Source organism: Xiphophorus maculatus, chromosome 22, assembly GCF_002775205.1.
Source record: "Xiphophorus maculatus strain JP 163 A chromosome 22, X_maculatus-5.0-male, whole genome shotgun sequence".
NCBI classification, from domain to species: Eukaryota; Metazoa; Chordata; class Actinopteri; order Cyprinodontiformes; family Poeciliidae; genus Xiphophorus; species Xiphophorus maculatus.
In genome coordinates this window covers 1,006,881-1,026,852 of record NC_036464.1, presented here as the reverse complement: position 1 = coordinate 1,026,852, position 19,972 = coordinate 1,006,881, and the positions used below count along the sequence as shown (strand labels likewise).

Here is a 19,972-nt window from a genome sequence, read left to right as displayed (position 1 = left end):
GGGAGGAAATGTAGCTTAAATGATAACTTTTTCACTTTATGTGTTTTTGTCTATGGCAGGGGTGCCCAAAGTCAGTCCTCGAGGGCTGGCATCCTGCATGTTTTAATTCTCTCCCTGGGGGTAGTAACAACCTTTTCAGCATGTCATTGTTCTTCTTAGGCCATCTAACAAGCCATCATTTGATCCAGGTGCATTAAACCAGGGAGAGAACTAAAACATGCAGGATGCCGGCCCTCGAGGACCCACTTTGGGCACCACTGGGCTATGGGACACCAACTAACCAATGGAGAATTTAGATCACCCAGAAAACAATCTTGAGAAAAACTCAAATGGTTGAATTCCCACTTTAAGATGAAAATATTAAAAATATATCTAAGAAACCCAGAGACATATTTGGTGTACTATTTTATTTTTTTGTATATTTGTTCACATGTATCTTTGATGGCATTTTCTGAATTTTCCATGAAAATTTGATAATCAACACATTGACCATCACTACAAGGGGGCAGTATTACATTACACTTTGATATAATGCAAATATTTATGTCAACAATCATCACTTATAACAAGGTGGTGGATGATAGAATTATTATGACTGCTGTAACAAAATTTGCAAATATATCTCGATCTGGTAAAATCTGCATGTCATAATGGGTTTTAAGTTCTTAGCCCACAACAAGCACAGGAGAATAGTGATCAGTTACATGAGATTTTATTTGCACAAAATGAGAAAATGATTTGAGAGGGAATGAATCCAGGAACGGGCTCACGGGGTCGTCTGCTCACTAACAGACGGAAATGATGAGTTTGTGGTAATGGGAAAAGTGAGTGGTGAACAGAGTTAGACTGGTCTTACTTTGTGAGATGGTAGATTCAGTCTGGGATAGGGTAACTGCCGGTTTGGGTCTTGGTCCACCTTAGTTGTGGCTGTGAGGTGGTCCAGGTTTCCAAGGGCAACACAGTTGGGTGATTCTGGGCAGGGTAGTGGAGGCTGCGTTGGAGGGCAGACAGGTATGTCTTGAGCGTGGAGAAAGAAAGAGGAACGATCTGACTGCCAGCTGGGGAAAAACTCCGATGACTGTTTGTGATCTGGTTGAGGAGATGACTGTTGGGCTCGGGCAACCAGTGAGTAAATTCCACGGCGTCACGAGGAATGGAAATCCAAAAGGCCAGAGCTGGGTCTTCACAAAGAGAATGCTCAGTGTCACGAGTAGTGATGTTACATGATGTGCCGAGGCTTTGAGGCATGTGTCGAGTAATGGAGGGGGCGTTTCCGTAAAGCGCGTATCGAAGCTTGCTTCATTTAGGGGAGGAGCCGAAAACGATGACGTCCGAAGCCTCGCTGCCCGGCTGTATCACGTGACTGCTTCGGGAAGTGGCTCAGAGTTTGGCGCGGGGTTTGACAGCTTTAGAAACCCCACAGGCTCCATTCAATATGTGGGTTGTTGTAGGCGAGTTGCGGTCAGTTGAGAGAGTGGATAGAGTTTTGATAGTTTGGATAGCAGAGTTTGGATAATGGTTATTTAGTTTGAGACAGTTAGTTTGTGTTTGGAGAGTTTAGTAGAGAGAGAGAGAGAGAGAGAGAGAGAGAGAGAGAGAAGAGAGAGAGAGAGAGAGAGGAGAGGAGAGAGAGAGAGAGAGAGAGGAGAGAGAGAGAGAGAGAGAGAGAGAGAGAGAGAGAGAGGAGGAAGAGAGAGAGAGAGAGAGAGAGAGAGAGAAGAGAGAGAGAGAGAGAGAGAGAGAGAGGAGAGCGAGAGAGAGAGAGAGAGCTCGAGAGAGCGAGGGAGCGAGAGAGAGCGAGAGAGGAGCGGAGGAGGAGCTGCTGAGCGAGGGAGAGCGATCTAGCGAGAGAGCGATCAGATCTATAGCTCGCTCTCGATCGCTCCTATCTCTACATCTGATTCTATATCTCGTCTCGCTTCTCTAGTGCTCGCTGATTCTCGCCCTCCGTGTTCCACCACGCGGCTCGTTTTCCGTTCACTTTGACAACCGTTTGGCTCTTTCCTCTTTAATCTTCCTGGGATCCTCGGCGAGTGACGTTCTCCGCTAGTGACCCTCTCAGTGGGCGACGTGCAGCGACAAGGAAACCACAACACTGCGTGTTGACGTCACAGATCACAGAGTTTAATCTCATAGAAAGCAATCAACAACAAAGCTGCAGAGGAACAGAGATATGCATTCTTTACCTTGAGAGAAAAAATAGAGAAATATAAAAACAAAGGAAAGGCAAAGACGCGTCCTTGGAGAAAGCTGCTGAAAGAAACAAAATAGTGGCAACTTTCTGAAAATTTAGTGGTGGCACTAAATTTTATACTGAGTGGGTGTTTTCCTATTTAATATATGCACTCAAGGCGTTCCTCTAGTTGACCAACTGGAAACTCCCTTAAGCACTCAGAGAACTTCCCCTAATTTATGGCAAGATCAAAAGGCCATCTGTTCTCTGGCACCACAAAAGGGCGTCCTGACCCCCTGTGGTCCCCCGGCCATCCCGGGCACAGTAAAATCCTGAGATAAGACTTCACGCATAGCTGTGAAGTCTGAAGTCTCTTCCATTATCTCTCCTTAAATTCTTCAAAGAGACTTGCATCCAGTAATAGAGCAGGAAATGTTATTTTTACAAACCTCAGTTTTGCTTCTCTACAGTCAGCACCCCAAAAGATTGAGTCCTGCCAAAAGTCACACACAAAATCAACAGAACAAAATAAGGTATAATTCCTGAGCCATTTTCTAATAGTAAACAAAACATTTTCATTTAAACAATTTCCATTTGCTTCTGATATAGTCACAAATAATACAGTTTTTCAAATACATTCATCATTTAGTCGTTGCAAAATGAGATAATACAATCTTCAGTAAAAACATGGTATTAATACTTAGAAATTGGATGTTAGCGGTTTCAATCGTCTATGTTGCATTAAATTTCACACCCTCCCAGATGTTGTTCCTTACAGGCTTTTATCTGCTGTGAACAGACCAGATGTCTCTCTCTCTCTGTCTCCAGTACTTCTGGCCTACAGAAATGCTAATTTTATAGCTTTGTGTGGTCTGACCGCACAGCGGGGGTCCCATTGAGAGATCTCCCTTAATCTGCATTTGGTTCCTGTGTCTCTGAATGCTTACCCATCTGGTTTAATTTTAAATGCTTAACACAAACCTGTTCAAAATAAGAGTGTTCCATATACCTTTTAAGATTAACTGTATCAAGCACTATATATAATCATTTTTCCTTAACAATAGATAGATAGATAGATAGATAGATAGATAGATAGATAGATAGATAGATAGATAGATAGATAGATAGATAGATAGATAGATAGATAGATAGATAGATAGATAGATAGATAGATAGATAGATAGATAGATAGATAGATAGATAGATAGATAGATAGATAGATAGATAGATAGATAGATAGATAGATAGATAGATAGATAGATAGATAGATAGATAGATAGGAGCGCGAGGACAGGATAGGAGTAGGATGGAGCCGGCGAGAAAGAGGAGGATTTCTCCTATGTGGGAACATTTTGATTTGATAAGCCCTAACAAGGTAAAGTGAAGTGAACATTTGCAGATGCATTATGTTTGCTTATGAGGAACTGTATTTTTCACTGTTTCTTATTTTCTGTAAAGGTGAGGTGTTTATTGTGCTCCAAGGAGTTGGGGTACAATAATAACACCTCATCCATGTAGTGTCAAAAAAGAGAAATCGTTTGAAACCAAAAACTGTGGAGAAATTGTTGTTTCTTAATAAAAATGCATGAAATCATCCAAGTTACACAAGCATTAGCCTATTCACTGCCCCTCCCTAGTTCCACAAGCACTTTCACTGTCCTCTGCCTGATTAAGCCCAGGCCATTTTTCTAGAGTCACAGAAAAACTTTATTACACAACATGCCATATCACATGACACTACTATTTTGGGAATAATTACACACAGAGGATACATTCAAACAATATTTTATTATACACATATGTGTATACATAATTTATGTAGACAAATGATTTCGTCCTACACCTTTTGTGACGTCATTCCCAAGAGCCATAATAGACAAAAATTCAATGCATCACACGTGTTAAGATACAGCTGGCTGTGATTATACACCTGGCCAGTAGGTGGTTTCGTGTGCACATGAAGCTTCAAGAAATGAACCCTTTCTCGAACCAGTTGGCTCAAGTGGTTCAATGCCTCATGAAGCTTCATCTCACCATCACTAGTCACGAGGAAAACACCTGAGAGAGGAAAGGACAAGGAGAAATTACTCTAGGTATCTTTCAGAGAACAAAATCACAGAGAGTCAACGTAGAGAGGCTTGAGGTACCATCACTGGCAAACACTCAGGCGCTGAAGTGCAGGCAGTCCGCTCCTCTTAAGCTTCAGGATGATTAGAAGATGAACAACAGGTGCGCTGAACCATGGGCACAGTTCGATCTCCTTATTTCAATGTTATTGAAACACTGATGTTCAATCCTCTGATGATTTTGGTTTAGATTACCTCCTTGTTGCTGTGCTTCATCAACTGTTGCAGATACTGCTGCAGATGATAACCCGGGGAGTGATTCTGAATTTTGAAAAGCTTCATCCAACACAAATGAACTGGCAGGTGAACCAGCAGTTGAGGCAGTGGGTGAGTTTTGTGGAGGTATACAGTTATTTAGACCGTGGAGTGCATCATTAATTTGTCTGAAATAGTCTGAGACTTCAGATGGGTTTAAAATAGGCGATCTTGGTGATCTTGGTGGGCTCTGTGAAAGGCTATTGGTATTTTCCTCAGTATTCAATCCTGAAGCCAGTTTTTGCAGAATCTGAATGGTGTTAACAATTTGTTGGGAATAATTTCACTGAGATAATTCAACTCTACCTTCTTGGTCATCCATTCTTTACTGAGTTATAAGAGGCAAATCATACATGAATCATTTCACAATCACCTTTGAATCAGAGGAAACATTATCTAGCACAGTTCTGCTTGCTTGTAGCACAATTTTTTCTCTTGCTTGGTTGCGACGGTTTATTTCCCAAGCTGAAACACCTGCTCTGCGCGCAGGACGTCACCGAGTATGCTGATTGCTACTGTAAAAACAGTCTTGATGCATCTATTCAGTTTAATTTGTGTGAAGTATGTCAAGGAAACCTGCTACGGCTGCATAACAGATCACCCAAGCCAGCGACAGCATTGGTGCCTGGAAAGAAGATTATTACCAGCTCAACTTTCACTGCATCACACGGCGACTCCTGACTCCACAATTTATACCGGTTGTCCAGAAACTCCTGAAACTCCATACAGGTTGAGGATACAAAAGTGAAGATGATTGCAGAGACAGTTTTACAGGAACTGAAATCGGCATACAGGATCCAGACAGTAATTTCAGGCTGCAAGTATTCATTATTGGTGCAAGCTCCTCATCCTTGTCCAGCTGGTACAGATAAAGCTCTCCGGACTCATAACGGAAAACATAACCCCATGACCCCCAAAGACCATGAGGTTTTAAAGACCAGTCTTGCTTGAGGTTTCCAAGTACTGGGCTCTGCACACGACACAAATAAAATGTCGATTTCTTGGGAGCATCTGTTCCAAGCCTTGAGTTGTCATAGATGGATATTGGGGTCTCGAATAGAAGAGATGGTCCGCTTGTCAATATTTCTCTTTTATCCACAGTTTTTGAGGCAATTGCATTAGGCGATGAAGCTGAGCTCGCAGGTTTATCCATCTCAGGGCCCAAATCCGGTTTCACTGCTATTGGGATCTCATATACAATAGCAGGTTCTTCTTCTTCAGCAAGCATTTATTCATTACCGGAGTTGACGCCATCATATTAGCGAATGTCTTCGGGCTAGGTAACTCCGCATCCTTATCAAGTGATGCAGAGGAGGTAGGTCCATTATTCTCAACAGCAGGATGAAGTCGTTTAGCTCCATTCATTGTAAAGTTTTTGAACAACTGTTGCAAGTAGAGTGCTTGATTTTTCCCGAGATTACTTATAGCAGAAAACTAAAGGCCGAACCCCCTGTCTCTGTTTCTATTGGCTAATTCAAACTCATGTAGGTCAGAATCAAGCTCCTGTATCTTACTGTAAAGTTCCTCTTAGTTATTTTTGTATTATTTCAAGTGTACTAAAATATTTGTGAGAAACTAGACCAAAAATACTTGGGTAGATTCATTTTTTGCAGTGTAGAGACAGCTTTGGCCCCTAGAGGCCTCTTATCCTGCAGATTTTCTTCTGTGACTTTCTGACTGTGTTTGTTGTCCTGGTCAGCTCTGTCGAATATCATGATGAAGCTCTGGTGAATATTCTATTAAATAAATCAGTTTAGTGTCATTGTATATAAAATTGCACCCCAGAACCACAAATATTTCCAATTTTTTTTAATCTGGTTTCTAGTACAAATACCGTAGCACACTGTTAACATTCCGATTTCTGGACTGAGAGTAAGCTGCAGCACCGTCCTGCAGAGAACCAACATTCACACAGGAGAAAAAAACTGCAGGAAATCCCACACTGGGTTTTTTACTGTATGAGTCGCTGTTATCTCATAAAACAAACATTCCCTCTTGTTGCACTTTGATTTATATAATCAGATAAAATTTATCTGATAAATGCTCTAGTAACTCATTGATTGTTTTCTCCTTTCAGCTTTATTGGCCAAGATTGTGTTCACAAGCAAAGGGTTTGATTTAGAGATTGAGGCTCTAATACATAAAAAAACCAAAAATATATAAACTTTAAAGGAAATAAAATAGGGATAAAGGAAAATATGTCAATGTATTTGCTGATATTTTATAAAATATTATTATAAGAAAGAAAACAAGGTTTGTTATGGAAGTGCAACATTTTTTTCCACAACAAAGATGTTTTGTTGAATCTGTTTTTAAACTTGCTTTGTTTTTTTTAAAGACTGTTTAATATGCAATGCCAAAACAATCTACATTATTTGTTCATAAAAATACATGTGATTACAATTTTCTTCAAAGTAATGCTCTATTTCATTTAACATTTCAGATTATGTCATTTGTTTAAGGTAGCAGCACGAGCATTAACAGTGTGTCCTGCACATTTATCAGGGAAGCAGTGGTGCAACCTTAAAAACCAAGAGCCCTCCCTTTTCCCTTTTCCTGGTATTTAATAAAATCTGATCCTATTGAATCTGGAGTCGGTCAAAGTGCAATGGCCAGACCAGATTGTTAAAAACACTCAGTGGGGAAGAATTACTGCAGTGAAACGATGAAAAGGAGAAACGTGAAACGTGACAATTCGTCCCCCGATAGGAAGGACAGGAGGGCGGCTGGCGGCCGGAGGAAAGAGGGAACTCAGTGAGTAACTGCAACAAAGTTATTTTGTTTAGGGTTTCAGATCAAGATTATCTGTCTGCGGAGTGATATGAAGCTCTGCAGACATTAAAACATCTTCAAGGCATTATTTTTTTCTCTTTTCTATAAATTGACTCAAAATTTGCACATAAATGTGAAATGGGTGGAAAATTTCTTCAAATAAAAACTTCAGAAGTGTGCATGTCCAGTGCAACCAAAGTTAGCAACTTTTTGACAAGAGTCCATGTTTTCATAATTATGAACACATGGTGAATCTCTGCTACTCTGTGGGAGCAGCAGAGATTCACCGCTCAGGTGGGAGAATCTGTCTGCTATCCATGCACTCCACCAAATCCTCCATTTACAGTTAAAAACAAGTCATAGAAATTCATATTTGCAGTTTTGTAGGGCAGCAAGTTAAAGCAGGCCTTCAGAATTTTTGTTTAAACTATATTCATCCATTCATCCATTTTCTGTACACCCTTGTCCCTAGTGGGGTCGGGATAAACTATATTCAATTCAGCCCAAATAACCATTTTGTAATAAATTAAATGAGCAGCAGTAGTTTTTCTTAATATTCTGAGTTTGTTGTTGTTAATCCCATTGGGCTCATTCAATTCTTTTAGCAAACAGGAAGTTGTGAGCTTGTATCAGCACAATAAAATGTTCTTAATGAGCATCAACTAATGAAGTAACTGGAGGTTTGGCTTGTAAAGATAAATATTGCTACAAAACTATTGCATTGTTTTCTTTCCTGCTGGATAATGAGTATGCAGAGTCACTGAGGTCCTTCTAACACACATTCACACAAACCCCAACACACTGATTTACTATGTAGTTACTCACTGACATGATGCATTATCCTGCCCTTTGTATCCGAGTTCTTTAACTCAACTCTGAACTACTTCCTCCTCTAACCTTTAGCCACAGCTACAATCCAGGTCAGAAGTTTATATCTTCAAATCATTGGCGTGAATGTCGTTTTAATTTTAATGATTTACTTTGTTTTATTTTTCTGTGGCCGGATCAAACAACACACATCTTCAATGTTTGAGTTTATTAGGTTGGTACCGTACCAGAGGCTTGATGTTAGATTGATTCAGCCGTTTTGATTAAGTTTGGATGTGTTGTAGATTATCATCCTCTTCGAATCTATGTTATAACTTCACTTTATATTTAGAATTTAGCACTAATAGCACTGACTGAATAAATTAAAGTTGTTGTTATTACATGTTTGACCAAGTTTGTGAAGCTACTGGTGTATTTAAATGTGCTGTACTGGTGCAGAGTTATCAAAGAAATTTGTAACTCAGTACATTTATGTCTGAATTACATAAATGTACTGTAATGTACTGTACTTTAGCAAAGGAAATGTTTTAAATCAATTTGGTATTGGTTTTTTTGTAACGCATCGGTGGACTGATACTAAACCTCACATATCTGTATCGGTATTAGAAGTGAATAAAGTAAATCGGTGCATCCATAATTTTGTCCAGTTTAAATGAACCAAAACTGGAGCCTGAGTATCTCTGCAGTCGGTTCATTTTCATGGTCCAGCTCCATGTGATGAATTCGCCTTCAAGGGATTGAAGGGATGTATTGTCCATTAAATGGCTGTAGGGAGACTCTAGGACTCACTTCAGTCACAGCCGCTTCTCTCTTCTGATCGCTGCAAACCGCTACAACTGGTGTGTAGCAGCTCAGAGTCTGCAGCTCAGAGTCTGCAGCTCAGAGTCTGCAGCTCAGAGTCTGCAGCTCAGAGTCTGCATCCGAACATGCGTCAGAGTCCCTCAGCTCTCCTCAGCAGGGGGCCACAGGCGGCAGCGTTGGTGGGTTAATGTCTCTGGACTATGTTTCCAGTTTTTTTGACTGTTTTTCAAGATGCAACTGGCAGAGAACAACTCTCTTTAATGACTTTCTAGTTAGTAATCAATGGGTGGTGATGTACTGTGTAGTGATCTCAGGCTGCTTCAGGGGACAGCGAGCAGCAGTTTGCTGTTCTGGAGCAAACAGGTGTGTGTATCGTTTATCCCAATAACTTCTGGGACAATTTTTATCAAGTAGAAAAATTTGTCATTGTAACCAGACGGAAACCAGATTAAAATGCTATAAATCCCAGGAGAGCTGTGTTAAAATATGTTTTTGTTAAATGATAAACTGAAGAAGCAGCTAATATGAGATTAATAAAGTTTTCCAATGACTGCATGAGTAAAATAAATGTCTTCTGATTACAGGTCCCCCTGGTGGTTAAGACGGGGATTACTGGCTGCTGTCGCTGTCTGCATCCTGGTGCCTGTCACATATAAAATAATCCCTGTATTGATTCAGGACATTATTCACACCTACCGACGTGAGTAAGGATCCTGTCTGCGTTATCCAGTATCTTAAATCATCCAGCTCTAGAACAATGGGTCCCCTCCTCTCTGTGTGCAGTCAGCGTACCGTTCTTTGAGGATCTGAGCCGGCCTGCTGATTTCTCCCTCAATCACACCATCAACATGTACTTAACGTCAGAGGAGGGCATTTCCCTGGGCGTATGGTGAGCAGATGCCGAGTTGTTGCTTTTTCTTTCAGATTAAAAACTTGCAGCTCTGGGGGAAAATGAAAACACATCTTCATCTTGCTGATGAGGACGAGTTTTTTCCAGGCATACAGTTCCTGAAAGTCGGTGGAAAGAAGCTCAGGGGAAAGACCTGTTGTGGTACCAGAACACATTAAATGATGGAAATCCGGTTTTTATATATCTGCACGGAAACACGGGATCAAGGTAGGATAATTTATACATTTACATGTGATTCACAATGTTTTATTATATTAATGTATGTTGATAATTCAAGCTAAAATGTGAAACTCATATCATTCAGACTAGGGATGCCTGATATATCAATATTTGCAGTTTTTTATTGAAAGAAATTGATTTTGAAAAGTTTCTTTTCGTATCATCCCTAATTTAGACCCGTTAAACACAGAGGTGTACAGTTAAGGCATTTGTCCCTGTTCACGGTGAATTAAAGAGTTCAGTTTCTCTCAATGTTATTAAGTAATAATCACATTATATATTTATAAAACAATAAATATCATAATTTTACAGGAGGTCATAGTGAAAACAGATGTTTGTGGCATTGCAATCCTCCATAGATCCTCCATGAGGTTCAGTCAAGCACAGCAACACCATCGATCATTGATCTGGGTTTTACTACCTCTGGCAAGTCCTGCTGGAACATAAAACCAGCATCTACATAAAACCTGTCAGCATGAATTTCTCTAAATGTTCCTGTTGGACGACTGCGCTCACTGGGGCCTCGATAAAACACAGAGGGGCTAGCATTTAGCTCGGCAGTCTCTGCTTCAATAGCAACTCAACACAGGGAATGTAACAGCTGCAGCTCATGTATTTGAGGCTAATTCCTGTAACTTACACAGTTTTTTTAACCACAGGTTTTCCTTCCACTATACTTTTTATTTATATGTTTGAAAACAGCACTCCTGTTGAGCTGTCAACTGCCCTCAAACATTCAAGAAAATCTTGTAGATTTGATGGACCGTCATGTAGATGTAATCCATCTACATGACACATGAAAGTCAATTATAAAAATAAGTTAACTTTTTTTATCAGATTTTACCAGTATGCAGTAAAATGCTTTAAACAAAAGCAAATACTAGATTTTAATTGAACACAATTAACTCAGATTTTTCACCCCAACCCAATGAGGAAAAAATAAAGTAAAAAATCCCACATAACAGCTTTAAAACAGTTTAGCGTCACATACATAATAATCAACAGATAAAAACATATAATCTCTATAAGATATAAGATACAGAAGTTTCTTCAATGTCAGTTATTTAAAAGTGCAAGAATAGGGTTACAAATCTCTTTAAATTTAGCTGATTTTTACTTTTCAATGTTCTATTGATGCACCTCTTTATAATATTTAGCACGTAATACCCACACTGCCACATGTATTTGCTGCTGTTTTTAGTTTTTTATTAATTTGTTTGCTAATTAATTTCCACAGGACAGCTCCACACCGAGTTGGAGTGGCAAACGTGAGTAATCACCAACACTAATGAATTAATCTTTTAGCTGGAGAGATGACAGTGTGGTTTATGATTCTAGATAATAATAATTTACACTGTGTGTCAACAGTTACTGAGTGCACTGGGTTACCATGTGGTGGTGCCTGACTACAGAGGTAGGAGCTTTTTACAGATTCACATCTCTGTGGTTGTGTGAGTGAGCAGGAACTGATGTGAAAACCCTTGGCAGGTTTTGGAGATTCCACCGGAGAGCCGACTGAATCCGGCCTGACTACAGACGCCATGCACGTGTACAACTGGGTCAAAACACGCAGCGGGGACAGCCTGGTGGTCATCTGGGGACACTCTCTTGGCACTGGGTCAGCTAAAAAACACACTGGCACTTATAAAAACTTTTACATTTCAAATGTTTTTGCACATTTTGTATTTGGTAGATTTTCTATTTAAACTTTTAGCTTCTAACCTGAGTTTTCTGAGATTTTAGCCCATTACTGAGAAACAGAGTCAGATTTGTGGTTTGTAGGCTGCCTTGGTTTGTGATAGTATTTGTGATGGTCACTCCAAAACCTTTTAGTTTGTTTGTCCTTGACCTACTTTGTAACTAATTTAGTAATGTTAGATCACAGACCCATTCAATGAATTAGAATATTATTGAAAAGCACATTCATGCTGCACCGGTTGTGACCTCCATAACTTTCAACACATTGTCAGTTCCCAGATAGCGAGACACATCAAACAGTGTCCAGGTCTGAGATTATCCTCTAATAGGAATCTCTTTTTGATTGATTTGGTTATCTCTATGCGTAAAGCTGAAAATGTCTTCACGTCTGCACCAGTTGGCCAGGTCTTCAAATTATAATCTCTCAAAATGACTGATGACTTTCTGATTTTTTCATTTCATCAACGTTATAAAAAAAGTAAAAGATGTAAAATATTAATTCTACGTGATGCCTGTTTCTTTCTTAAGCAGTATGATTTCATTTCCAAGCTGTTAACACAGCTGATCCTGGCACCTTCAGACAGCTAGAAATTGGACCCATAGGTAAACCAGATTGGTCTTGGCTGTTTTGTCTGATTTAAAGCCAGACATTGAGAGAAAAAGGTTCATATGTGTCTCAATATATGATTTCAGTTGTATCACTTACCAGATAAAGCTTTAAACTTGACTAAAATTTGCTTGGTAAGGAGGTGAAAACTGGACAAACTGAAGCCTGTGTTTCTGTGTAGGGTGTCCTCTAACACTGCAGTCAAACTGCTTGAGGAAGGTACGTTTTATGACCTCTGATCTCCAGCAAACGCAGAATCTGAGGGCATGATGCTACAGTCTGAATGCTAATTTCTTCTTTCCTGTTTAGGCGTTGTTTGTGATGGTGTGATCCTGGAGGGGGCATTCAATACTGATCAACAACATTTGCCATATAATATGTTCAGCTGGGTATGCTACGCTAACCAAGCATTTTTTTTTCACATTTGCTGCATGTGCTGTTTTGTTGCTAACAACTTTGCAATGTTTATTTCTGTGTTTAAAGTATTACTGGAGATTTCCAGGCATTAAGCGCTTGGTCAGTTTCCTATGGGAAGGAAAAATGCCCGTTTTTCCCACAGAACACAAGTGAGTTAGTTAATATTGGCAAATATCACAAGAAGAGGGTTTTCTGTTAATAATGTTGTTAATTATATTCCACAGTTTGAAGAAAATGAAAAGTCCGATATTGTTCCTCCATTCAGAGGACGATCACTTAGTTCCCATTGAGATTGCTCATCGGGTACTGCTTTTTATTACCTTACCATGAAGCAATATTTGCAGTAATGACTATAATTAATGCAATGACTATATTGTTTTGTTGTTTTCAGACCTATGAGGTTGCTGCAAATGCCCAAAGTAAAGACAGAGTCAAGCTTGTGACATTTGACGGTTCTCTGGGGTATCTACACAACGGCTTGTATCGGGATCCAAAGCTGCCTGGTGTCTTAAAGTGAGAAAACATTTGTCAGACACTGTTTAGTAGGAATACTTTATTTTAAAAAGAAACACTCTTTAAGTTCCTGGTTTCATAACAGGACAAAATAAAATGGTCAGATTTTTACCAGGTTCTAATTTCAAGTGTACTAAGCTCACAGGAGTCCCATCATTGTCTTACATACAAGTGAAGCCAGAATGGAAATTGCTATGTGCAAAAACTAAGTGTACCCCATGTTCTTGCAATTTGTAGAATCATCTTTAGGAGAAAATACCTGAAGCAGTTCAGGCTCAGAGCTTTGAATGAGCCACTGAAGCACATTCTTTCTTTCCTTTTTATTCAATTTGTTGCAGATTTGCTGCTGATTGTTAAGATCATTGTCAGTTGATGACCTCATGTTGGCCAAGCATGTAGTACCCTATATCTCTGCTAGCTATACACATCTAGAGACTAAAAATATTGTCCATTCTTATTTGCAGAAGCATTTATCTGTCATCACAATGTCTGTATTTCTGCACTAATTTCAAGTCTTTTGCAGTCCCTAGCAGGTTTTCTACTAGGGTTGTCTTGTATTTAGCTCCATCCATCTTCCCATCAATTTTGCCCAGCTTCCCTATCTGTTGAAAAAGATCCACCCAACAGAATGATGCTGCCACCACCATGTTTCTCTGTGAATTTGGTGTTCAGGGTGTGCAGTGATTGTCAAACAGAAAGTTTAAAATGTAGTTAATGTTTGGTCTTGTCTGTGCAGAGTATGTTTGCTGTTGCTCCTACATGGCTTGGTGCAAATTGCAAACAGGATTTCTTATAGTTTTATTTCAACTATGGCATTCCTCTTGTCACTCTTCCTTGAAGGCCAGATTTTTGGAGTAGCCAAAAATTGCTGTCATGTTGTCAGATTCTCATCAGCTACTTTAGAGTTACAATTACCTCTTGACTGCTTTTCTGATCAATGCTTCCCGGACGAGCCCCCAATTGTTACCATACTACAAAAGCAAAGAGCAGCCAATTGTTCTAAAATCCTGGACGAGCCCCCAGTTTGTATGACCAGGCCATATAATCAGTGTTGCAAAGGGAACATAAATGCCAAATCTAGCCACCAGGATCATAATAGCTATTCTTTTCGGTTTCAGTTTTGGAAAACATCCATGTCTTGGTAGGCCTGGAGTTCATCCATCCTCTCTCCATGTTCAGATAATGGATTGAACAGAGCTCTGAGACATGTTCAAACCTTGAGATGTTGTTTTAGAACCTAACCCTGTTTTAAAAGTCTCTACAACTTCTTCCTTGACCTGCCTGCTGTATTCATTGATCTTCATGATGCTGTTCTGTAATTTTCTCTGACCTCTTTGTTTTCACAGAGTGAATTGCACACATGTATCATGTCTTTTTAAACGCTTGTGGTTTTATGTAATTTTAGAACCATTTAGTAACCAGAAAAGTTATGTGCTCTTATTATAAACCTAGAAAGAGAGTGTCATGCATTTTAAAATTGATCTGATGTTTTCTTTCATGTCCGCTCTACAGGGAGTTTGTGAATTCATTGTAACATCGGAAACAGCACTGGGACCTTGGACAAAGAGTAACCTGAATGCAACATGAACCTAAAGTATTTTTAAGGTGTCCTCCTCTGATGAGTGTAACAACTTCTGAGATCAATTAAATACAAGCCAAAACAGAAAGGAGCTCTGGAAATGATGCCAGAACAAATAAAGTGATTTCTTTATCAATTGCTTGCATGTTGGATCCATCTTTTAGCTACTTTGCTGATCCTTTTCGACATAAATGGGTGGAAATGTAGCTTAAATGATAACTTTTTCACTTTATGTGTTTTTGTGTGGCTATGACACACCAATTAACCAATGGAGAATTTAGATCACCCAGAAAGCAATCTTGAGAAAAACTCAAATGGTTGAATTTCCACTTTAAGAGGAAAATATTAAAAGATATATCCAAGAAACCCAGAGACATATTTGGTGTACTATTCTAATTTTTTTGTGTATTTGTTCACATGTACCTTTGATGGCATTTTCTGAATATTCCATGAAAATTTGATAATTTGGTAAAACACATTGGCTATCACCAGAAGGGGGCAGTATTACATTACATTACACTTTGATATAACCCAAATGCTTATGTCAACAATCATCACTTATTACAAGGTGCTAAAGGTTAGGCTTTTCAATTTACTAGTTTAGGAATACAAATACTAAATATTGTTTCAGACGTTCATGTGTTTTCATGAGAATATTTTTTTAAAACAATATATTAAAAATACAAACTATTATGTTGTGAGAGTTTGGTGTGACTCACCTATTTCACCATCCTCTTACTGACATCTAACCATCAGCAGCAAAGGCACGGCGCAGTTCCCATCAAGAAAGCAAATACCTGCAACATCTCATCCAGGTAGAACAGAACAGCCTGCAGCCCTCAGGCCTCCTGGATCCCCAATATTTACATTCAATTGATATTAATGTCTGTGGAAAGAGTCACACTTGTAGTTTTACCTGAAAAAAGAAAGAATATTGTATGTTTTCACAAGTGAGTTTGTTCTGTTGATGTTAAGGTCAGCTGGTTCATCTTGTTCAGATCTTAAAGTGACCTAAACCTAATAAATATTTCATCAATTAGCGAGAACCAGCCCATAAGACCAGGTCCCATTGTTTCCTCTTAAGTGTTTACTTTGTGCAGAAAACAATGAAACAACATTTTCTCTTTGTGAAGATTTCAATCATTTTAATCTGCTCAGTTCATAATTGAATACTCGTTTTTTTGTTTTTAAATTGTTGAATAAAACACATCAAATATTTCTAAATGACCAAATAAACACTGCAGAGGATTAAAACCGGTCCTTGTTAACAAGTGCAAGTTAACTTTTAAAAAAATACACTATAAACACATTTTAAACACTGTACAGAGTTAATATAGTCAAATAGAGCAGGAGTGTATTTACATTCTTACAGAACTAATTTAAGCATTTTTTCCTATTCATTGATAGACATCTATTGTCTATCATCTTTATAATCCATTTAAAAATCCTTTCCAACTGGAATATAAATCCATTCCAGTTGGTCACCAGTCCTCAAACTGGATGGGTTGCTCAATTTTGATGTTAGTAATGGAAGCATTGACATCTTGGGGCATCACACAAAAAATTTGATTTTTGTACCGTGGAGACACACATGAACTCAGGACACACCTGTGCTACAGTTCAATCTAAGCAACAGATTAATTAGCTAATAAACTATGAAACATACAACTAAACAAATATGCTACTTAAATAAAATGTTTTAATATTAAAAGTGAAGACTGTTGACTTGAATGCCAACAAATAAATACTTCACAACCAAATGGAGCTGTGCAGTTTGAGTCATCATACCGCAGTTATTTTCTGTCCTGTGTGGATTCTCATGTGTCTGCTTAAATGTGACTTACAGCTAAATCTGTGTCCACAAAGATCACAACAGAACGGTTTCTGTCCTGTGTGGATTCTCATGTGTTTGTTTAAGGTAGTTTTACGACTAAATCTATTTCCACAGAGATCACAACAGAAAGGCTTTTGGCCTGTGTGGATTCTCATGTGTGTGATTAAACTAGATTTATGGCTAAATCTGTGTCCACAAAAATCACAACAGAACGGTTTCTGTCCTGTGTGGATTCTCATGTGTGTAGTTAAAAGTGATTTTTGTCTAAATCTGTGTCCACAAACATCACAGCAGAAAGGTTTTTCTCCTGTATGGATTCTCATGTGTGTGTTTAAATGTGAACTGTGGCTAAATCTGTCTCCACAAACATCACAACAGAAAGGTTTTTCTCCTGTGTGGATTCTCATGTGTGCATTTAAATTCCATTTTCCAAAAAAGATTTTGCCACAGACTTCACAGTTAAACTCCCCTCCTGCCTGTACCTTTCTTCGTGGGTTAACATTTTTGTTCTTTGTAAAGCATTTCTTAATATCCAGTGAGCTTGGAGAGACTATTTCTGAATCTTGTTTGTTAACTAGGTTTCCATCTGACTCAGGAGCTCTGCTCTCCTTCCAGTCATTGTTCATGTCCTCAGTTTCCAGTCTGGAGTCTGCCAAGTCTTTCCTTTCAGAGACATGGTGCTTTACATCATCATCCTCTTCATCGCTTTTGGTGTCGTCAGACTCTAAGGAGTTGAAACCATCTCCATGATCTTCTATCCTGATGGATTCTCCTCTGTTTTTTTCTGGAAGCTCTCCGTCTTTAATTTGGTCTTGATAAAGCTGTGAGAGCAGAGGAGACTGTTTACCATCCTCACTTTTCAGGCCATTTTCAAACTCCTCCTTCACTTTGTGCTGCTCTCCCCCTAGGCTGATGCAGACATCCTCATCTTCCTTCTTTATGTGGCAGAGTTTTGGGTCATGAAGATCAGAACTAGGATTTTCATCTTCTGTGTCTTCTTTTTTAACCACCAGGATCTGCTTAACATCTGCAGGAAACATTGAAACAAGCAATCAAAAGTTATTTTTGGACCAGAGTGGAAACTTCAGTCACATCTCTGACTGCTTGGATTTGTTGTTCCAAATCAAGGATTTATGTGGGGACATTTATGCTTGTATACAAGGAGCTAACATAATAGTGTAAGTGATCGTAGTGTCTAGTGTGCAATTCGTGTTGCAAGGGATGGAGAACAAATAGCCACACATAATATTGACTTTAATAAGCAAATTCAAATACTTGATTACATTTGCTTTATTCAGTACTTTACCACATGTGGTGAGACTTACCCATGACGGTGGGATCCAGCTTCATACAGACGGCCTGAGGGATGCGATTTCCAGAAACGGTCTCAATGGAGGAAATTCCTCTTCCAGAGGTTTTGTCTCTATGCATCAATTCATCTGACTGGAGGCTGTTTCCCAGGCAATTCGGCTCCAAACAGCCAGCGTCAGTCTGAGCACCAATAAAACATGTCATGTAGCATCAAAGAGGGAAACTACCAAATGGATACAGAAAAGGCAACGCATCACATAATTACTATAGAGACATTGTAATCAACCCTTAGCCAATAAATTGAAGAAGCAAGAAATGGGATATTTAAAGCTACCGAGGACGAGAAGATGCAGCGTGAAGTGGAAATGTATCTTTTGCCAAAATTAGTAATGAAAATGAATAAATGGCTTGATAAAGTAATTAATGTTATAAATCCAAAAAAATTCCAGTTATTTGACTATCCAGTGTGACATAGTTGTATTTGTTTATCATTTTCAATAGTATTTAACAATATAACTAATTTACTTCACCATTTCATTTCCAGTATTATTGTTTTATTATTTTATTTTTTAGGTAAAGTATTGCATTTATTTTACCTGTGTTCATTTTTGATGTCTCTTTTTTAAATGATACATTGGTTTATTTTGTCTTCTAATATTTTTTTTATTTTAACTTTTTCTCCTGTCCATTTGTTTACAGACAAATAAATAGGAGATTGATTGTGAGAGGTTGACACACAGCTCTAATTTGTTGTCGTTCTCTGACTTTCTAATTGTCATTTTAGCTGCTCTCTCTACCTGCTTGGTTCTGAAGATATTCAGTAAGAAATGGACTACGTGTGATATTAATTGTAGATATTGTCCTTTAGCTGAAGACATTAATTACTGTTGCTGTTAATCTTGGATTCTCTCTTCTCTTTTGTTTCCATGATCAAAACATACCAAAAATGATGAGAAAGTGCAGCTAATAACAGTTGAGCTGTTACAGGCTGGTGTGATTTGTTCTGACTATGCAGCTCACATTACTGGTACTTTGTGAACAACACGGGATGTAGTGATAGCCTCGGGATCTGAGAACAATGACGGCTAGACTAGATTGCTTAACAACCAAATGATAGTCGATGATGATTTTTTCCTAAAATATTGTGATCGCAGAAAACCTAAAATGTACACTTCAGCTTACATTATTGCTGCCGTTTATGCATTTGTGCCGTTTTAGTTATTTTATTCTTGCATGCTCAGATGTGAACTGGAAATAGCCTGTAGCAATTTGAACTACGGTCGATAGTGTTGTTGCATGGAGATGCTTGGCACTGAATGCTGCTATGTAGACATCAGAGATGTTAAACTTAATTGTCATCTGCGGCTACAGAAATATGTTCTTACAACTGGAAATATGAGGGAATTCAGAAAACTGATTTGTTACGTCCGCAGTATTTTTATTCAGGCATCGGCATAGCCACCTATCCTTTGTAAACATTGATTTGCGCAGAGCTGCTACTTTCCATCACAAGTGCAGATACCTTATTACACGTCTTACAGGGTTTATTAAATATTAACCAACATCATTGTCATATTAATATTGACTAACAGGAAATATAGCTACCCGTTTGCCGAAAATGGTTTCATGTTCAAAATGAACGAACACATTTGGAGTTAAAATATTAGCTTTGTTTCCGATTCGCCTTTTGAGAAAACCCAAACTGAGAAAACATAAATGTTCTTACCATTTTCTTTATTTTGTGGTCGTGCAAAAAGGAGGCAAAAATTTGTAAATGCTTAGATTTATAAGACCTCCTCCTTCGTCCTCGACTGTTTTATTGGTTGTTGGCAAGTAACGTTAAGTATGCATTACTGCCACCTACTGGTACGGAGTATGGTTCATGAGAATTTAATTTCTATCTATCGTAAAAATTTATCCACACATTTA

General features: G+C 38.7%; 2 protein-coding genes across 3 annotated transcripts; one reads left to right on the top strand and one right to left on the bottom strand.

The window, feature by feature from the left end:
* The first annotated feature begins 7,136 nt into the window (after window positions 1–7,136).
* On the top strand, window positions 7,137–15,034 carry LOC102223691 (monoacylglycerol lipase ABHD12-like). The gene is made up of 13 exons (XM_023328013.1): window positions 7,137–7,308; window positions 9,540–9,655; window positions 9,739–9,844; window positions 9,953–10,072; window positions 11,322–11,352; window positions 11,453–11,498; window positions 11,573–11,702; window positions 12,571–12,608; window positions 12,699–12,778; window positions 12,873–12,955; window positions 13,031–13,109; window positions 13,198–13,319; window positions 14,832–15,034. The coding sequence occupies exons 1-13, from the start codon at window positions 7,220–7,222 to the stop codon at window positions 14,851–14,853; spliced, it is 1,062 nt and encodes a 353-aa protein (XP_023183781.1). The 5' UTR covers window positions 7,137–7,219; the 3' UTR covers window positions 14,854–15,034.
* A 136-nt stretch (window positions 15,035–15,170) lies between these two features.
* LOC111606770 (zinc finger and SCAN domain-containing protein 2-like) lies at window positions 15,171–19,865 on the bottom strand. Of its 2 annotated transcripts, none has more exons than XM_023328007.1 (3): window positions 19,770–19,865; window positions 18,058–18,266; window positions 15,171–17,759 (listed from the first exon to the last, which is right to left on the bottom strand). In XM_023328007.1, exons 2-3 carry the CDS (start codon window positions 18,245–18,247, stop codon window positions 16,681–16,683), a joined length of 1,269 nt encoding a protein of 422 aa, XP_023183775.1. In that variant the 5' UTR covers window positions 18,248–18,266; window positions 19,770–19,865; the 3' UTR covers window positions 15,171–16,680. The 2 variants fall into 2 exon arrangements, with proteins under 2 accessions (XP_023183775.1, XP_023183776.1); XM_023328008.1 differs by having other exon boundaries at window positions 18,058–18,223.
* Window positions 19,866–19,972: the final 107 nt, after the last annotated feature.